General features: G+C 47.1%; 1 protein-coding gene across 1 annotated transcript in view; it reads right to left on the bottom strand.

Moving 5' to 3' along the window:
* Window positions 1-19: 19 nt before the first annotated feature.
* LOC139387027 (kinesin-like protein KIF13A) overlaps window positions 20-21,598 on the bottom strand; it is a 168,782-nt gene continuing 147,203 nt past the window's right edge. The window contains exons 27-40 of the mRNA XM_071132994.1: window positions 19,844-19,943; window positions 18,214-18,340; window positions 18,007-18,062; window positions 14,798-14,922; window positions 13,084-13,260; window positions 12,131-12,223; window positions 8,911-9,063; window positions 8,621-8,698; window positions 7,739-7,789; window positions 6,676-6,772; window positions 6,255-6,406; window positions 3,061-3,252; window positions 761-2,012; window positions 20-467 (exon numbers count right to left, since the gene is read on the bottom strand). Coding sequence (XP_070989095.1) covers window positions 331-467; window positions 761-2,012; window positions 3,061-3,252; window positions 6,255-6,406; window positions 6,676-6,772; window positions 7,739-7,789; window positions 8,621-8,698; window positions 8,911-9,063; window positions 12,131-12,223; window positions 13,084-13,260; window positions 14,798-14,922; window positions 18,007-18,062; window positions 18,214-18,340; window positions 19,844-19,943 — 2,790 coding nt within the window. The 3' untranslated portion in view covers window positions 20-330. The remainder of the gene's footprint in view (window positions 468-760; window positions 2,013-3,060; window positions 3,253-6,254; window positions 6,407-6,675; window positions 6,773-7,738; window positions 7,790-8,620; window positions 8,699-8,910; window positions 9,064-12,130; window positions 12,224-13,083; window positions 13,261-14,797; window positions 14,923-18,006; window positions 18,063-18,213; window positions 18,341-19,843; window positions 19,944-21,598) is intronic.

The raw sequence follows: 21,598 nt of genomic DNA, 5'->3' as shown, positions 1-21,598 counted from the left end.
CTGGTCTAGTAGGAACTGTTCTGGATCTGGCCCTGGTCTAGTAGGAACTGCTCTGGATCTGGGCCTGGTCTATTAGGAACTGTTCTGGATCTGGGCCTGGTCTAGTAGAAACTGTTCTGGATCTGGGCCTGGTCTAGTAGAAACTGCTCTGGATCTGGGTACCCCCTTTAGATGATAGTCCTGGGTGGAAAGTCCCTTTCCCCAAATTCCCAGGTTTTCCAGAAATGCTGGTTTGAGGATTCTGGAGTTCCTTCTTATTCCCTCCTGATTCTGGGAATATTCCAACCGGGATTCCTGGAAAGACTGGGAATTTGGGGAGTTTAGTGAATTTTATCGGACCAGAGGCTGGGTGTCTGTGGTGTCCATGGAGGGGGGTCCTCTAGTGAGACAGGAAGGCTTGACGAACACCCCGTGGCCTGGAGGACAGCGGAAGTAAACCCTCCCCTGGACTGTCCCGTTGTGCTTGCCTGGACAGTGGAGACAGAGGGGATATTCAGGAGTCATGTGACCATTCACCATACATCTCAAACACATGACAGGTTCCTCACAGGTCCAGTTAAGGTCAGTTAAGTATTGCCAGAGCACCAACACTCTAAGAGAATGTCCCAAATGACAGTCTCACCCTATATTGTGCAATACTTTTGACCAGTACACTATGGGTGCACCCTACATAGGGCACTACAGTAGATAAGGAACTGGGAGGCATCCCAGTACATCATTATTACACAGAACATCATTTGATACCTAAACAGCCACTCACCCACAGCCATGTCCAGCTGCACCCCGACCCAGATCCCCTTGGCGAACTCCACCCCGCCGACGTAGTGCACCGTGCCGCTCCTCTTCCCCACCCAGACCTGCTCCCCGGGAGCCATCCAGTCAGGCAGCTGGGCCACCGGAGAACCAGAGCCCTCGTCTCCGCTGCAGGAGTCCCCAGAGGCCTCAGTGCTGCTGGGGTTGGGGCTAGGGCAGCTTGGGCTGGGACAGGGGCTCCCTGGAGGTAGGTCTCCCTGGATTGGCTCCTGGATCTGGGGCTCTCCTCCTGCTAGCTGGCCTGGCGGGCTGGAGGGTGGTGGGCAGGGCACGGCTACGCTGCCGATACACTGTTTGCCGTTGTGGAGGTGTGAGTGGGGCTGAGGGAGCCGGGCGTTACCGGGGTGAGATGTATGTTGTTGTTGTTGTGTGTTGATGACGACCAGGTCTTTGTCAGAGGTCTGGTGCCTGCTGCCAGAGCCCCCTTTCTCCTCCTCCGCTGGGACAGGGGATATGTGTGGTGCATCCCCAGGCTGGAAGTGTCCCAGCTCACCCAGATCCTCCATGCCGTCGTCGGCCCCCTTGAAGTCTGTAAACTCTTGGCTGACGCTGAGGACACACCTGCGGGGCTGCGGGGAGGTTGGCTGCTCTGAGCAGTTAGGAATACTGACAGGGGAGGAGGGGGAGGGTGGCTGCTCTGAGCAGTTAGGAATACTGACAGGGGAGGAGGGGGAGGTGGTGGTGATTTGGGGGGTGGGGAGGGGCTGGGGCGGGATGCCGGGGGGACACGCAGGGGTCTGGGTGTCACCCCACGGCGAGACACCTCTGGTCTGGACACAGCCTCGGGTCGTGCTGGTGCAGTGGAAGGAGGGGGACTCGTGAGGGTGGAGGTTGTGGGTTTCCCGGTCAGGGTCATTTCTGTCTTGAGCCATTGCGGAGGCGCTGAGCTGGTCGGAGCTGTCGCTGGCCCCGAATGGCAAGTCAGAGAGCGTGGCGTCTGAGGCACTGTGGGAGAAGTAACCGCTGGTGCAGCTGCTGGCGGTGGGGCTCCGGGGAGCCCCCTCTCTTTCCCCCCCTCCACCACCCCCCCGACCCCCCCTCAGCTCTCCCCTGCCCCGCGCCCCTCCCTCCTGGCTCTCCAGGGCAGCGTTGTACACCTCAAAGTTGGCAAAGTCCTCTGGGATGTAGGACTGGAAGCTGTGGAAGTCCTGAGGGCCCAGACCCAAACTCAGGGCCATGTCTGTCTCCTCCTCAGAGTCCTGGAATAGACACCGCACAGAGACAGACATCACACAGAGACAGACACCACACAGAGACAGACATCACACAGAGACAGACATCACACAGAGACAGACACCACACAGAGACAGACATCACACAGAGACACACACCACACAGAGACAGACATCACACAGAGACAGACATCACACAGAGACAGACATCACACAGAGACAGACATCACACAGAGACAGACAGACATCACACAGAGACAGACAGACATACACCACACAGAGACAGACAGGGACACAGGATAGACATCACACAGGAACAGACAGACAGACACAGGACAGACACCACACAGGGACAGACAGGGACACAGGATAGACATCACACAGGAACAGACAGACATCACACAGAGACAGGCAGACATCACACAGAGACAGACAGACACCACACAGAGACAGACAGGGACACAGGATAGACATCACACAGGAACAGACAGACAGACACAGGACAGACACCACACAGGGACAGACAGGGACACAGGACAGACATTACACAGGGACAGACAGGGACACAGGACAGAACGCACCAGAGACAATGTCAGCTACTGTTTCTTTCTGCAGGGGAGCCTATCGGTGGAGCCTATCAGGGGAGCCTATCAGGGGAGCCTATCGGTGGAGCCTATCAGGGGAGCCTATCGGTGGAGCCTATCGGTGGAGGCTGGTGGGGGAGCCTATCAGGGGAGGCTGGTGGGGGGGTTGAATGGAATCAAAGAAGTGTTTGGTATGTTTGATACCATTCAATGTTCTCCATTCCAGCTGTTACAAAGAGCCGTCTTCTGATTGACTGTGTCACCAGCCCTCACTGGAGCCTACCACCTACTACATGATATTAAAATGCATTGAGGACAGTGACTGTAACAATGGATGGACTGGTGGTTGGTTGAGAGCATGTTGGAAAAAACATGAGCTGATGACATCATGCACTTCATGCCGTATTCACTTCAAGGCACCATGGTATTTGTGTGTGTGTGTGTGTGTGCGTGTGTGTGCGTGTGTGTGTGTGTGTGTGTGTGTGACTTACAGCGGTGTGTGGCAGTGTGAGGCTGAGCTTCCTGCTGGTGCAGGTACTGAGGGTGAAGGTGGAGGGGGTGAGGGTGGCGGTGGAGGGGCTGCGGTGACCCTCGCTGCCCGCTCTGGGCCTGACCCAGGGGGCTTGGCCGTGGCAGGGAGGGGGGAGCAGCACAGAGCTGTCCACACATGAGGAGCGCATGCTCTGCAGATGGGAGTCACACAGGAGGCATGCATGGAGCAGGTGAGTTAACATACATACATGCACAGTCCATAGGGTGTAGAGTTAGTTAGTTAGTGGAACTGGTGATACAGACATGCAGGCCACACTGAATGGAAAACCATGTGTATTAGATGAACATGGTTGGCATCCTAAATGTCAGGCTAGTTCAGTGCAGCGCATCAGCGCTTTGGATGAGATGGTATAGATGTAGAGCATGGAGCTCCCCATTCACACAATAGATGTAGAGCATGGAGCTCTCCAATTCACACAATAGATGTAGAGCATGGAGCTCCCCATTCACACAATAGATGAAGAGCATGGAGCTCCCCATTCACACAATAGATGTAGAGCATGGAGCTCCCCATTCACACAATAGATGTAGAGCATGGAGCTCCCCATTCACACAATAGATGTAGAGCATGGAGCTCCCCATTCACACAATAGATGTAGAGCATGGAGCTCCCCATTCACACAATAGATGTAGAGCATGGAGCTCCCCATTCACACAATAGATGTAGAGCATGGAGCTCCCCATTCACACAATAGATGTAGAGCATGGAGCTCCCCATTCACACAATAGATGTAGAGCATGGAGCTCCCCATTCACACAATAGATGTAGAGCATGGAGCTCCCCATTCACACAATAGATGTAGAGCATGGAGCTCCCCATTCACACAATAGATGTAGAGCATGGAGCTCCCCATTCACACAATAGATGTAGAGCATGGAGCTCCCCATTCACACAATAGATGTAGAACATGGAGCTCCCCATTCACACAATAGATCTAGAGCATGGAGCTCCCCATTCACACAATAGATGTAGAGCATGGAGCTCCCCATTCACACAATAGATGTAGAGCATGGAGCTCCCCATTCACACAATAGATGTAGAGCATGGAGCTCCCCATTCACACAATAGATCTAGAGCATGGAGCTCCCCATTCACACAATAGATGTAGAGCATGAAGCTCCCCATTCACACAATAGATGTAGAGCATGGAGCTCCCCATTCACACAATAGATCTAGAGCATGGAGCTCCCCATTCACACAATAGATCTAGAGCATGGAGCTCCCCATTCACACAGTAGATCTAGAGCATGGAGCTCCCCATTCACACAATAGATGTAGAGCATGGAGCTCCCCATTCACACAATAGATCTAGAGCATGGAGCTCCCCATTCACACAATAGATCTAGAGCATGGAGCTCCCCATTCACACAGTAGATCTAGAGCATGGAGCTCCCCATTCACACAATAGATCTAGAGCATGGAGCTCCCCATTCACACAATATATTTATAGCATGGAGCTCCCCATTCACACAATAGATGTAGAGCATGGAGCTCCCCATTCACACAATAGATGTAGAGCATGGAGCTCCCCATTCACACAATAGATGTAGAGCATGGAGCTCCCCATTCACACAATAGATGTAGAGCATGGAGCTCCCCAATTCACACAATAGATGTAGAGCATGGAGCTCCCCATTCACACAATAGATGTAGAGCATGGAGCTCCCCATTCACACAATAGATGTAGAGCATGGAGCTCCCCATTCACACAATAGATGTAGAGCATGGAGCTCTCCAATTCACACAATAGATGTAGAGCATGGAGCTCCCCATTCACACAATAGATGTAGAGCATGGAGCTCCCCATTCACACAATAGATGTAGAGCATGAAGCTCCCCATTCACACAATAGATGTAGAGCATGGAGCTCCCCATTCACACAATAGATGTAGAGCATGGAGCTCCCCATTCACACAATAGATGTAGAGCATGGAGCTCCCCATTCACACAATAGATGTAGAGCATGGAGCTCCCCATTCACACAATAGATGTAGAGCATGAAGCTCCCCATTCACACAATAGATGTAGAGCATGGAGCTCCCCATTCACACAATAGATGTAGAGCATGGAGCTCCCCATTCACACAATAGATGAAGAGCATGGAGCTCCCCATTCACACAATAGATGTAGAGCATGGAGCTCCCCATTCACACAATAGATGTAGAGCATGGAGCTCCCCATTCACACAATAGATAAACATATGTGAGCAGATCACATTCAGCCAGAACAATCAGCAGTCATCAGACAGGTTTAGTAGAATTAGTAGCTGTTGATTGTAGTAAATATCTGCCTGTGTTTACTGGATTCACTTAGAATGTCCTGTCTTCAATGACTACTACTGACGTACTGTCATACTGTCACATTACAGACAAGGAGGGATGTCACTAGACTTAGAATGTCCTGTCTTCAATGACTACTACTGATGTACTGTCATACTGTCACATTACAGACAAGGAGGGATGTCACTGGACTTAGAATGGGGAGAATGTCCTGTCTTCAATGACTACTACTGACGTACTGTCATACTGTCACATTACAGACAAGGAGGGATGTCACTGGACTTAGAATGTCCTGTCTTCACTGACTACTACTGACGTACTGTCATACTGTCACATTGCAGACAAGGAGGGATGTCACTGGACTTAGAATGTCCTGTCTTCACTGACTACTACTGACGTACTGTCATACTGTCACATTACAGACAAGGAGGGATGTCACTGGACTTAGAATGTCCTGTCTTCACTGACTACTACTGACGTACTGTCATACTGTCACATTGCAGACAAGGAGGGATGTCACTGGACTTAGAATGTCCTGTCTTCAATGACTACTACTGACGTACTGTCACACTGTCACATTGCAGACAAGGAGGGATGTCACTGGACTTAGAATGAAGAGAAACCATGGGAACGGCAGGGGAAGAAAAAGGAGATGAAGAAGCAAAACACAGGAAAGGAAATAAGGAAAGACAGAAAGAAAGGAGAGATAAACGGGGCCAGAGATGACTAGAGAGAGAGAGAGAGAGAGAGAGAGAGAGAGAGAGAGAGAGAGATAAAAGGGGCCAGAGATGACTAGAGAGAGAGAGAGAGGGATGGATGGATAAAGACAGAGAGGGATGGTTGTGGCCCATACCTCCTGTCCCAGTAGTGGTCGTGCCTCCAGGACTCTCTTGGTCTTGCTCTCCTCTCTGACCGGCAGCAGAGACTTGAGGAACTTGGGCGTCTGGGGAGAGAGGGCCTTGAACGGGCTGGAGTTGAAGAAGGTGGGGCTCTCTGGTACCAGACCTGAGGGGGAACGCACTAGTAAAAACAAACATCATAGCTCTTTAAATTCTACATTTAGAATGATTTTTAGTCCTATACTATTCTTAATCTGTCTGGGAAACCAGCCATTGAGTTTCTATTACAGTCCTCATACGGAGGGAGGGCCTGGAGGTTTTCCTGACTGAGAAACACTCATGGCCCTAAATATGATCTAAAACAAGAGTTTCCTGGTCAGGCCTCCTGGTCTCAACTATAGCTGGAGTTGATGCTGTTGATTTCTGGTTGTTTACCGTAATTCTCTGTCTTGTTTCTGAGTGGCGTCCCACACAGAGAACCACCGTCCTGGGGAGTGCAGTCAGAGACATCCTGATGAAGGTCACAATGGTCCTGGAAGACCAGACAGACAGGTTAGAGTCACAATGGTCCTGGAGGACCAGACAGACAGGTTAGAGTCACAATGGTCCTGGAGGACCAGACAGATAGGTAAAAGTCACAATGGTCCTGGAGGACCAGACAGACAGACAAGTTAGAGTCACAATGGTCCTGGAGGACCAGACAGACAGACAAGTTAGAGTCACAATGGTCCTGGAGGACCAGACAGACAGGTTAGAGTCACAATGGTCCTGGAGGACCAGACAGACAGACAGGTTAGAGTCACAATGGTCCTGGAGGAGGACCAGACAGACAGACATGTTAGAGTCACAATGGTCCTGGAGGAGGACCAGACAGACAGGTTAGAGTCACAATGGTCCTGGAGGAGGACCAGACAGACAGACATGTTAGAGTCACAATGGTCCTGGAGGAGGACCAGACAGACAGGTTAGAGTCACAATGGTCCTGGAGGAGGACCAGACAGACAGACATGTTAGAGTCACAATGGTCCTGGAGGAGGACCAGACAGACAGACAGGTTAGAGTCACAATGGTCCTGGAGGACCAGACAGACAGACAGACAGACAGACAGGTTAGAGTCACAATGACCCTGGAGGAGGACCAGACAGTACAGTATTATACCTTCCAGTCTACATCCTCCCAGCCAATCAGGTCTGTTTATAATAATGAACCATCCTACTGTACTGTACCTTCCAGTCTACATCCTCCCAGCCAATCAGATCTGTTTATAATAATGAACCATCCTACTGTTCTGTACCTTCCAGTCTACATCCTACCAGCCAATCAGGTCTGTTTATAATAATGAACCATCCTACTGTACTGTACCTTGCAGTCTACATCCTCCTAGCCAATCAGGTCTGTTTATAATAATGAACCATCCTACTGTACTGTACCTTCCAGTCTACATCCTCCCAGCCAATCAGGTCTGTTTATAATAATGAACCATCCTACTGTACTGTACCTTCCAGTCTACATCCTCCCAGCCAATCAGATCTGTTTTGCTGCAGGAAGTCTGGAAGACAACAGCAAGCGATCACTAACTCTCACTGACACACACATTTCTGTCTTACATGCTGTACGTTGGGGGTGCTGGTGTGTGTGTGTGTGTACGAATGTGTGTGTGTGTATTTTACGTTGGGGTGCAGGTGTGTGTGTGTATGTGTGTGTCTTACGTGCTGTACGTTGGGGGTGCTGGTGTGTGTGTGTGTCTTACGTGCTGTACGTTGGGGTGCTGGTGTGTGTGTGTGTGTCTTACGTGCTGTCCTGTACGTTGGGGGTGCTGTTGTGTGTGTGTGTCTTACATGCTGTACGTTGGGGGTGCTGGTGTGTGTGTGTGTGTGTGTGTGTATGTCTCTTACGTGTGTGTGTACGTTGGGGGTGCTGGTGTGTGTGTGTGTGTATGTCTCTTACATGCTGTACGTTGGGGGTACTGGTGTGTGTCTCTTACATGCTGTACGTTGGGGGTGCTGGTGTGTTTGTGTGTGTGTGTGTGTGTGTATGTATGTCTCTTACATGCTGTACGTTGGGGGTGCTAGTGTGTGTGTGTGTGTGTGTGTGTGTGTGTGTGTATATGTCTCTTACATGCTGTACGTTGGGGGTACTGGTGTGTGTCTCTTACGTGCTGTACGTTGGGGGTACTAGTGTGTGTGTGTGTGTATGTGTCTTACTTGCTGTACGTTGGGGGTACTAGTGCGTGTGTGTGTGTATGTGTCTTACATGCTGTACGTTTGGGGTACTGGTGTGTGTGTGTCTCTTACATGCTGTACGTTGGGGGTGCTGGTGTGTGTGTGTGTCTCTTACATGCTGTACGTTGGGGGTGCTGGTGTGTGTGTGTGTCTCTTACATGCTGTACGTTGGGGGTGCTGAAGCTCCTTCTGATGTTTCTCCCTTTAACAGACAGAGCTTCCTTCACCGTCACCGCCTGATGACATCAATCAAAAAAACTTTATTGTCCCCAGAGAGAAATGTGGTTGGCAGTGATCCATCTAGAAACCTCCGTTACACAAACCACACAGGATTCACACACATCTAAACTCATCATTTACCATGTCTAACATTAAGATGCAGTACGATTCAACAGCGTGAAGTGTGTGTGTGTGTGTTTGTGTAGTGTGTGAATTGTGTGAGAGGTACCTGTCTGAGTCTCTCCAGGCTCAGTATATTCTCCACCTCCAGAAGTCCTCTGGTGTATTGCTCTATGTAGGTCTGTCCATCCTGACTCTCCTCACCGTCTCCCCTCGCTGCCATCAGGGCCAGAGTCTCTCTCTCCTCAGGCTCCTCAGACGCCTGGACACACCATTATTACATCACAACACAACATTATCATATTACAATACAGCACAACATTATCATATTACAACACAACATTATCATATTACAATACAACATTATCATATGACATTACAACACAACATTATCATATTACAACACATTATCACATTACATTATCACATTACATTACAACACGATCATATTACAATACAACACATTATCATATTACATTACAACACAACAATATCATATTACAATACAACACAATATTATTATACTACAATACAACACAACAACACTACAATACAACACAACATAATTATATTACAATAAAACACAATATTATTACACTACAATACAACATTATTATATTATATTACAACACAACATTATTATATTACAACACAACATTATTACAATAAAACACAATATTATTATATTACAAGAGAGTCAACCAAACTGTGTCCTAGGGTGGTATAGCTGTCTAAGAGTTAACAATGTAGCCATGTTATTTTCTACTTCCTGCATTTAGCATTGTTATTTTCTACTCCCTGTAAATAGCCATGTTATTTTCTACTTCCTGTATTTAGCCATGTTATTTTCTACTTCCTGCATTTAGCCATGTTTTTTTCTACTTCCTGTATATATATCCATGTTATTTTCTAATCCTGTATGTAGATAGCCATGTTATTTTCTACTTCCTGTATATAGATAGCCATGTTATTTTCTACTCCCTGTATATAGATAGCCATGTTATTTCTACTTCCTGTATATAGATAGACATGTTATTTTTTACTTCCTGTATATAGATAGCCATGTTATTTTCTACTTCCTGTATATAGATAGCCATGTTATTTCTACTTCCTGTATATATCCATGTTATTTTCTAATCCTGTATGTAGATAGCCATGTTATTTTCTACTTCCTGTATATAGATAGCCATGTTATTTTCTACTCCCTGTATATAGATAGCCATGTTATTTCTACTTCCTGTATATAGATAGACATGTTATTTTCTACTTCCTGTATATAGATAGCCATGTTATTTTCTACTTCCTGTATATAGATAGCCATGTTATTTCTACTTCCTGTATATAGATAGACATGTTATTTTCTTCTTCCTGTATATAGATAGCCATGTTCTTTTCTACTTCCTGTATGTAGATAGCCATGTTATTTCTACTTCCTGTATATAGATAGCCATGTTATTTTCTACTTCCTGTATATAGATAGCCATGTTATTTTCTACTTCCTGTATGTAGATAGCCATGTTACTTTCTACTCCCTGTATATAGATAGCCATGTTATTTTCTACTTCCTGTATATAGATAGTCATGTTATTTTCTACTTCCTGTATATAGATAGCCATGTTATTTTCTACTTCCTGTATGTAGATAGCCATGTTACTTTCTACTCCCTGTATATAGATAGCCATGTTATTTTCTACTTCCTGTATGTAGATAGCCATGTTATTTTCTACTCCCTGTATATAGATAGCCATGTTATTTTCTACTCCCTGTATATAGCCATGTTATTTTCTACTTCCTGTATATAGATAGCCATGTTATTTTCTACTCCCTGTATATAGATAGCCATGTTATTTTCTACTTCCTGTATGTAGATAGCCATGTTATTTTCTACTCCCTGTATATAGATAGCCATGTTATTTTCTACTCCCTGTATATAGCCATGTTATTTTCTACTCCCTGTATATAGCCATGTTATTTTCTACTTCCTGTATATAGATAGCCATGTTATTTTCTACTCCCTGTATATAGATAGCCATGTTATTTTCTACTTCCTGTATATAGATAGCCATGTTACTTTCTACTCCCTGTATATAGATAGCCATGTTATTTTCTACTTCCTGTATATAGATAGCCATGTTACTTTCTACTCCCTGTATATAGATAGCCATGTTATTTTCTACTTCCTGTATATAGATAGCCATGTTACTTTCTACTCCCTGTATATAGATAGCCATGTTATTTTCTACTTCCTGTATATAGATAGCCATGTTATTTTCTACTTCCTGTATATAGATAGCCATGTTATTTTCTACTCCCTGTATATAGATAGCCATGTTACTTTCTACTCCCTGTATATAGATAGCCATGTTATTTTCTACTCCCTGTATATAGATAGCCATGTTATTTTCTACTTCCTGTATATAGATAGCCATGTTACTTTCTACTCCCTGTATATAGATAGCCATGTTATTTTCTACTCCCTGTATATAGATAGCCATGTTATTTTCTACTCCCTGTATATAGATAGCCATGTTATTTTCTACTTCCTGTATATAGATAGCCATGTTACTTTCTACTCCCTGTATATAGATAGCCATGTTATTTTCTACTTCCTGTATGTAGATAGCCATGTTATTTTCTACTTTCTGTATATAGATAGCCATGTTATTTTCTACTTCCTGTATATAGATAGCCATGTTATTTTCTACTTCCTGTATATAGATAACCATGTTATTTTCTACTTCCTGTATATAGATAACCATGTTATTTTCTACTTCCTGTATATAGATAGCAATGTTATTTTCTACTTCCTGTATGTAGATAGCCATGTTATTTTCTACTTCCAGTATATAGATAGCCATGTTGTTTTCTACTTCCTGTATATAGATAGCCATGTTATTTTCTACTTCCTGTATGTATATAGCCATGTTATTTGTACTTGTTATTTTTATTTGTTATTCACTGTCACAATGTTTTATATTATGTTTAACTGCATTGTTGGAAAAGGACCCGTAAGGAAGCGTCTCAACGTCAGTCTACACCTGTTGTCTACCAAGCATGTGACACATAACCTTTGATTTGATATAAAATACAACCTGTCCAATTAAATAAACCTAAAACATGTGAGAAGGGGGACTCCCTCACTCCTTAAGAAAATGAATGAACAATACTTTTATTGTACCATTTTCTCTGGATACCAACAATGAAATGAAAATAGTTTCTAACTTTATGTGGATACTAGTCCCCTGCAGATGGCTCAGACTAGTTATTGTTGGTATACTATATTTAACACAGTGACACTGACATCACACAGGAACAGTGAATCTGTTTACCTTTGGTATATTTGACAGAATCTCATAGGTGACTCCACAGGAGTACAGTGTGTTCTTCAAGGACATCCTTCTCTTCAGACTCTGGGTGAAGCTCTACGACAGAGAAAAACAACATGGTGGATCAGTACTGAGTACAGTGTGTTCTTCACGGACATCCTTCTCTTCAGACTCTGGGTGAAGCTCTACGACAGAGAAAAACAACATGGTGGATCAGTACTGAGTACAGTGTGTTCTTCAAGGACATCCTTCTCTTCAGACTCTGGGTGAAGCTCTACGACAGAGAAAAACAACATGCCAGACAGAGAGCGTTACAGGGCAGGATGCCCGGACAGAGGTGAAACCCAGTCCTAGCATGCCTGTTAGTCCAGGACTAGGCTTAATCTGGGTCGGGGAAACCGGGATTTAATGTTTCTCTAATCTAATTATGTGCTGTCAGTCATGTCAGTAGTCACCAGGCCGGTCAGTGCTGTTTGTTGTAGATGTTGACAGATGTTTGTCTGTCTGTCAGTCTGTGTGTGTGTCTGTCAGTCTGTGTGTGTGTGTGTGTGTCTGTTAGTCTGTGTGTGTGTCTGTTAGTCTGTGTGTGTCTGTCTGTCAGTCTGTGTGTGTGTCTGTCAGTCTGTGTGTGTGTCTGTCAGTCTGTGTGTGTGTCAGTCAGTCTGTGTGTGTGTGTGTCTGTGTGTGTGTCTGTCTGTCTGTGTGTGTGTGTGTCTGTCTGTCAGTCTATGTGTGTGTATGTCAGTCTGTGTGTGTGTCTGTCAGTCTGTGTGTGTGTGTGTGTGTGTGTGTGTGTCTGTCAGTCTGTGTGTGTGTGTGTGTCTGTCTGTCAGTCTGTGTGTGTGTGTGTGTGTGTGTGTGTGTGTCTGTCAGTGTGTGTGTGTGTGTGTGTCTGTCAGTGTGTGTGTGTGTGTGTGTGTGTGTGTGTGTGTGTCTCCAGTCCAGGCAGTGCAGACCTGTTTGTTGTAGATGTTGACAGAGATCCTCTTGCGCAGCACCAGCTCCATGGAGACAGGATGGCTGAGCTGCACCGTGGCTTTAATGATCACGTAGATACGCTCGTTGGGTGACGTCACGCGGTTCAGGTGCACAGAGTCGTGGATGGATGAGTCCCAGGAGCACAGCGCTGACACCTGGTGGCAGGAGGACAGATGACAGGAGGTATTTACATGCTACACTGCACGGTGCAAAACACAACTGTTATTCTCAGGGTTGCAAAATTCCGGGTAAATTCCCCAAAATTATTCTCAGGTTTTCACAAAATCCTGATTGGAGGACTTCCGGGTTTCCTGCATATTTCCTCCTGATTCCGGGAACCTTCCAACCGGGATTTCTGGAAAACGGGAAGTGGCCAGTGCACACACTCTCTCTTGTACAGCTGACCTTGTGGGGACACACAATTCAGTCTAATTCAAAATCAAATTTCCCTAACCTAACCCGTACTCTTACCCTAACCTTAACCCGAAACCTAGCTCTTAACCCTAAACCTAACTCTAGTTCTTAAACCTAACCCTAGCTCCTAACCCTGGTTCTTAAACCTAACCCTAGCTCCTAACCCTAGTTCTTAAACCTAACCCTAGCTCCTAACCCTAGTTCTTAAACATAACCCTAGCTCCTAACCCTGGTTCCTAAACCTAAACCTAACCCTAGCTCCTAACCCTAGTTCTTAAACCTAACCCTATCTCCTAACCCTGGTTCTTAAACCTAACCCTAGCTCCTAACCCTAGTTCTTAAACCTAACCCTAGCTCCTAACCCTAGTTCTTAAACCTAACCCTATCTCCTAACCCTGGTTCTTAAACCTAACCCTAGCTCCTAACCCTTGTTCTTAAACCTAACCCTAGCTCCTAACCCTAGTTCTTAAACCTAACCCTAGCTCCTAACCCTGGTTCCTAAACCTAAACCTAACCCTAGCTCCTAACCCTAGTTCTTAAACCTAACCCTAGCTCCTAACCCTGGTTCTTAAACCTAACCCTAGCTCCTAACCCTAGTTCTTAAACCTAACCCTAGCTCCTAACCCTAGTTCTTAAACCTAACCCTAGCTCCTAACCCTGGTTCCTAAACCTAAACCTAACCCTAGCTCCTAACCCTAAACCTAACCCTAGTTCCTAAACCTAACCCTAGCTCCTAACTCTAAACCTAACCCTAGCTCCTAACTCTAAACCTAACCCTAGCTCCTAACCCTAAACCTTAGTTCCTAAACCTAACCCTAGCTCCTAACCCTAAACCTAACCCTAGCTCCTAACTCTAAACCTAGCTCCTAACCCTAAACCTAGCTCCTAACTCTAAACCTAGTACCTAAACCTAACCCTAGCTCCTAACCCTAAACCTAACCCTAGCTCCTAACTCTAACCCTAGCTCCTAACCCTAAACCTTAGTTCCTAAACCTAGTTCCTAAACCTAACCCTAGCTCCTAACCCTAAACCTAACCCTAGCTCCTAACTCTAAACCTAGCTCCTAACCCTAAACCTAACCCTAGCTCCTAACCCTAAACCTAACCCTAGCTCCTAACCCTTAACGTAACTTTAATCCTAACCCTAACCCCATAGAAATAGCATTTGACCTCATGGGGACCAACAAAATGTCCCCAGTTGGTCATAATACTTTTTTGTGTGACTTCTGGTCCCCACAAGAATAGTGAAACACATCCACACACACACACAGTACTCTACCTCGTCATCACTGTGTCGTATGATTGGCAGGTAGAAAAACTGGCTGCCGTGCTCCTTGGGCAGGATAGAGTTAACCCCGGCAGCGTTGGGTCCCGTTAACTGTTGAGTCACTGTCAGGTCATCTGCTGTAGAGGTGACAGAGACACACAGAGTCTGAGGTTAGAGGTGACAGAGACACACAGAGTCTGATGTTAGAGGTGACAGAGACACACAGAGTCTGATGTTAGAGGTGACAGAGACACACAGTCTGTTGTAGAGGTGACAGAGACACACAGAGTCTGATGTTAGAGGTGACAGAGACACACAGAGTCTGATGTTAGAGGTGACAGAGACACACAGAGTCTGATGTTAGAGGTGACAGAGACACACAGTGTCTGATGTTAGAGGTGACAGAGACACACAGAGTTTGATGTTAGAGGTGACAGAGACACACAGAGTCTGATGTTAGAGGTGACAGAGACACACAGTGTCTGATGTTAGAGGTGACAGAGACACACAGAGTCTGATGTTAGAGGTGACAGAGACACACAGAGTCTGCTGTAGAGGTGACAGAGACACACAGAGTCTGATGTTAGAGGTGACAGAGACACACAGTCTGTTGTAGAGGTGACAGAGACACACAGAGTCTGATGTTAGAGGTGACAGAGACACACAGAGTCTGCTGTAGAGGTGACAGAGACACACAGAGTCTGATGTTAGAGGTGAAAGAGACACACAGAGTCTGATGTTAGAGGTGACAGAGACACACAGAGTCTGATGTTAGAGGTGACAGAGACACACAGTGTCTGATGTTAGAGGTGACAGAGACACACAGAGTCTGATGTTAGAGGTGACAGAGACACACAGAGTCTGAGGTTAGAGGTGACAGAGACACACAGTGTCTGATGTTAGAGGTGACAGAGACACACAGAGTCTGATGTTAGAGGTGACAGAGACACACAGTCTGTTGTAGAGGTGACAGAGACACACAGAGTCTGATGTTAGAGGTGACAGAGACACACAGTCTGATGTTAGAGGTGACAGAGACACACAGTGTCTGATGTTAGAGGTGACAGAGACACACAGAGTCTGATGTAGAGATGACAGAGACACACAGAGTCTGATGTTAGAGGTGACAGAGACACACAGAGTCTGATGTTAGAGGTGACAGAGACACACAGTGTCTGATGTTAGAGGTGACAGAGACACACAGAGTCTGATGTTAGAGGTGACAGAGACACACAGAGTCTGCTGTAGAGGTGACAGAGACACACAGAGTCTGATGTTAGAGGTGACAGAGACACACAGAGTCTGATGTTAGAGGTGACAGAGACACACAGAGTCTGATGTTAGAGGTGACAGAGACACACAGTCTGATGTTAGAGGTGACAGAGACACACAGTGTCTGATGTTAGAGGTGACAGAGACACACAGAGTCTGATGTAGAGGTGACAGAGACACACAGCGTCTGATGTTAGAGGTGACAGAGACACACAGAGTCTGATGTAGAGGTGACAGAGACACACAGTCTGTTGTAGAGGTGACAGAGACACACAGAGTCTGATGTTAGAGGTGACAGAGACACACAGAGTCTGATGTAGAGGTGACAGAGACACACAGAGTCTGATGTAGAGGTGACAGAGACACACAGAGTCTGTTGTAGAGGTGACAGAGACACACAGAGTCTGATGTTAGAGGTGACAGAGACACACAGAGTCTGATGTAGAGGTGACAGAGACACACAGTCTGTTGTAGAGGTGACAGAGACACACAGTCTGTTGTAGAGGTGACAGAGACACACAGAGTCTGATGTAGAGGTGACAGAGACACACAGAGTCTGTTGTAGAGGTGACAGAGACACACAGAGTCTGATGTTAGAGGTGACAGAGACACACAGAGTCTGATGTTAGAGGTGATAGAGACACACAGAGTCTGAGGTTAGAGGTGACAGAGACACAGAGTGTCTGATGTTAGAGGTGACAGAGACACACAGAGTCTGATGTAGAGGTGACAGAGACACACAGAGTCTGATGTTAGAGGTGACAGAGACACACAGAGTCTGATGTAGAGGTGACAGAGACACACAGTCTGTTGTAGAGGTGACAGAGACACACAGAGTCTGATGTTAGAGGTGACAGAGACACACAGAGTCTGATGTAGAGGTGACAGAGACACACAGAGTCTGATGTAGAGGTGACAGAGACACACAGAGTCTGTTGTAGAGGTGACAGAGACACACAGAGTCTGATGTTAGAGGTGACAGAGACACACAGAGTCTGATGTAGAGGTGACAGAGACACACAGTCTGTTGTAGAGGTGACAGAGACACACAGAGTCTGATGTTAGAGGTGACAGAGACACACAGTCTGTTGTAGAGGTGACAGAGACACACAGAGTCTGTTGTAGAGGTGACAGAGACACACAGAGTCTGATGTAGAGGTGACAGAGACACACAGAGTCTGTTGTAGAGGTGACAGAGACACACAGAGTCTGATGTTAGAGGTGACAGAGACACACAGAGTCTGATGTTAGAGGTGATAGAGACACACAGAGTCTGAGGTTAGAGGTGACAGAGACACACAGAGTCTGAGGTTAGAGGTGACAGAGACACACAGAGTCTGTTGTAGAGGTGACAGAGACACACAGAGTCTGATGTTAGAGGTGACAGAGACACAGAGTCTGAGGTTAGAGGTGACAGAGACACACAGAGTCTGATGTTAGAGGTGACAGAGACACACAGAGTCTGTTGTAGAGGTGACAGAGACACACAGAGTCTGTTGTAGAGGTGACAGAGACACACAGAGTCTGATGTTAGAGGTGACAGAGACACACAGAGTCTGATGTAGAGGTGACAGAGACACACAGAGTCTGTTGTAGAGGTGACAGAGACACACAGAGTCTGATGTTAGAGGTGACAGAGACACACAGAGTCTGATGTTAGAGGTGACAGAGACACACAGAGTCTGAGGTTAGAGGTGACAGAGACACACAGAGTCTGAGGTTAGAGGTGACAGAGACACACAGAGTCTGAGGTTAGAGGTGACAGAGACACACAGAGTCTGAGGTTAGAGGTTAGAGGTGACAGAGACACACAGAGTCTGAGGTTAGAGGTGACAGAGACACACAGAGTCTGAGGTTAGAGGTGACAGAGACACACAGAGTCTGATGTAGAGGTGACAGAGACACACAGAGTCTGATGTGTCACTATGAAGGTGATTCCAGGCCGTTACCATTCAAGTCCAGGAAGAGGACTGGGAAGTGAGCTTCCATCCCAGCAGAGGGGGCCCTGCAACAGTCAAACAGTAGAACACAGGCTCAGAAGCAGTTACAAACAGCACCACAGAGAGACAAACTCTAAGCTTGTGGAATGTCTAAAAGCAGACATACATTCAATGATTATTTCATTGTGTATGTTAAATAATGACCCTCAGACTTACCAGTGGGCAGGGGCACCAGGTATGCCACTGCCAGGCGCGGGCACCAGTACAGCGTTCCTTTCCTCGGTCAGCCCTACCCACTGTTCCACCAGCCTGGCCTCCCTCTCCATGTCCTCTTCTGACTTCTCTAGAGAGAGAGAGACAGAGAGAGAGACAGAGAGAGAGAGACAGAGGGAGAGAGAGACAGAGAGACAGAGAAAGACAGAGAGAGAGACAGAGAGAGAGAGACAGAGGGAGAGAGAGACAGCGAGAGAGAGAGAGAGAGAGACAGAGACAGAGCGACAGAGACAGAGAGAGAGCGACAGAGACAGACAGAGAGCGAGAGACAGAGACAGTGAGACAGCGAGAGAGAGAGACAGAGAGAGAGAGAGAGAGAGAGAGAGAGAGAAAGAGAGAGACAGAGACAGAGAGAGCGACAGAGAGAGAGACAGACAGAGAGAGACAGAGACAGAGAGAGAGACAGAGAGAAGGAGTGTGAGGATGAGGTGTGTAACAGAAACCAAGTCCCAAAAGGGAAAAACCTGCCCACTAAGAATGCTGAATGAAGACAGGACTGATACAGAGTGGAGCTGTAGAGTCCAGAATACTGAATAAACTGAATGAAGACAGGACTGGTACAGAGTGGAGCTGTAGAGTCCAGAATACTGAATAAACTGAATGAAGACAGGACTGGTACAGAGTGGAGCTGTAGAGTCCAGAATACTGAATGAAGACAGGACTGATACAGAATGGAGCTGTAGAGTCCAGAATACTGAATAAACTGAATGAAGACAGGACTGGTACAGAGTGGAGCTGTAGAGTCCAGAATACTGAATAAACTGAATGAAGACAGGACTGGTACAGAGTGGAGCTGTAGAGTCCAGAATACTGAATAAACTGAATGAAGACAGGACTGGTACAGAGTGGAGCTGTAGAGTCCAGAATACTGAATAAACTGAATGAAGACAGGACTGGTACAGAGTGGAGCTGTAGAGTCCAGAATACTGAATAAACTGAATGAAGACAGGACTGGTACAGAGTGGAGCTGTAGAGTCCAGAATACTGAATAAACTGAATGAAGACAGGACTGGTACAGAGTGGAGCTGTAGAGTCCAGAATACTGAATAAACTGAATGAAGACAGGACTGGTACAGAGTGGAGCTGTAGAGTCCAGAATACTGAATAAACTGAATGAAGACAGGACTGGTACAGAGTGGAGCTGTAGAGTCCAGAATACTGAATAAACTGAATGAAGACAGGACTGATACAGAGTGGAGCTGTAGAGTCCAGAATACTGAATAAACTGAATGAAGACAGGACTGGTACAGAGTGGAGCTGTAGAGTCCAGAATACTGAATAAACTGAATGAAGACAGGACTGATACAGAGTGGAGCTGTAGAGTCCAGAATACTGAATAAACTGAATGAAGACAGGACTGGTACAGAGTGGAGCTGTAGAGTCCAGAATACTGAATAAACTGAATGAAGACAGGACTGGTACAGAGTGGAGCTGTAGAGTCCAGAATACTGAATAAACTGAATGAAGACAGGACTGATACAGAGTGGAGCTGTAGAGTCCAGAATACTGAATAAACTGAATGAAGACAGGACTGGTACAGAGTGGAGCTGTAGAGTCCAGACCTGGGACTCACCCTGTTTGTTGATGATCTTGTTGATCTGCTCGTCCAGATACTCTCGTCGTTTGATGAGGGCCTCAGACCAGCGGTCCCTCACACAGTTCAGGTCCTCCTCCTGCAGGCCAACAGAAGACAGCATCAGTGTCAGAAGGACTCTGTCCAGTATCAGAAACAAAACAGGACGTTGAACGGCAGACTCCTACTTCCTTACCCCAGTAGACCCCACATTACCTCCGTGAGGAGCCACAGTGTGAGGCCCTAGGGGCCAAGTCAAAACTTAATCCTCTTTCTCAAAGTCTATTGAAAAAAAGTCCCAAACTCTATGAGGAAATGGAATGGCTCCCAGGCTCAGAGCCTTTAATGTACTGTTGGCTGATTAAAACGTCACCATGATCTAACCACCCACCCAGCACCATAACAACCACACACATGCACACTCCACCCCCATTCCTGAGCTCAACTCCCCTGTCATGCTAAATGAGTCATGCATGGAAGCAGCCATGCGTTGGTTATGTGACTGAGTGTGGTGCAACAAGTCTCCTGTCATGGCACTGTGGAGAGGTAGGACGGAGGGACAGACAGACAGACACCAGGGCACTGTGGAGTGGTGGGACGGAGGGACAGACAGACAGACACCAGGGCACTGTGGAGTGGTGGGACGGAGGGACAGACAGACAGACACCAGGGCACTGTGGAGTGGTAGGACAGACAGACAGACACCAGGGCACTGTGGAGTGGTAGGACAGAGGGACAGACAGACAGACAGACACCAGGGCACTGTGGAGTGGTATGACAGAGGGACAGACAGACAGACAGACACCAGGGCACTGTGGAGTGGTAGGACAGAGGGACAGACAGACACCAGGGCACTGTGGAGTGGTAGGACAGAGGGACAGATAAACAGACAGACACCAGGGCACTGTGGAGTGGTAGGACAGAGGGACAGACAGACACCAGGGCACTGTGGAGTGGTAGGACAGAGGGACAGACTGGAACACAGACAGACAGACACCAGGGCACTGTGGAGAGGGAGGACGGAGGGACAGACAGACACCAGGGCACTGTGGAGAGGGAGGATGGAGGGACAGACAGACACCAGGGCACTGTGGAGTGGTAGGACAGAGGGACAGACTGGAACACAGACAGACACCAGGGCACTGTGGAGAGGGAGGACAGCGGGACAGACAGACAGACACCAGGGCACTGTGGAGTGGTAGGACAGAGGGACAGACTGGAACACAGACAGACACCAGGGCACTGTGGAGTGGTAGGACAGAGGGACAGACAGACACCAGGGCACTGTGGAGTGGTAGGACAGAGGGACAGACTGGAACACAGACAGACAGACACCAGGGCACTGTGGAGAGGGAGGACGGCGGGACAGACAGACACCAGGGCACTGTGGAGAGGGAGGATGGAGGGACAGACAGACACCAGGGCACTGTGGAGTGGTAGGACAGAGGGACAGACTGGAACACAGACAGACACCAGGGCACTGTGGAGAGGGAGGACAGCGGGACAGACAGACAGACACCAGGGCACTGTGGAGTGGTAGGACAGAGGGACAGACTGGAACACAGACAGACACCAGGGCACTGTGGAGAGGGAGGACAGCGGGACAGACAGACAGACACCAGGGCACTGTGGAGAGGGAGGAAAGGGGTGCTGCCTTAAAAAGATTCTCTGATCCATGTCTTTGTTTGGGTGACATTATTTAGTTGGACCAGCGCCACCCGGGTCCAAAATTGTGCTTGGAGGCAAGAGTTCTCC

Source organism: Oncorhynchus clarkii, chromosome 3 (genome assembly GCF_045791955.1).
Source record: "Oncorhynchus clarkii lewisi isolate Uvic-CL-2024 chromosome 3, UVic_Ocla_1.0, whole genome shotgun sequence".
In the NCBI taxonomy this organism is placed as follows: domain Eukaryota; kingdom Metazoa; phylum Chordata; class Actinopteri; order Salmoniformes; family Salmonidae; genus Oncorhynchus; species Oncorhynchus clarkii.
Note: the sequence above shows the minus strand (reverse complement) of the source record. Positions and strands in the feature narration are given on the sequence as shown.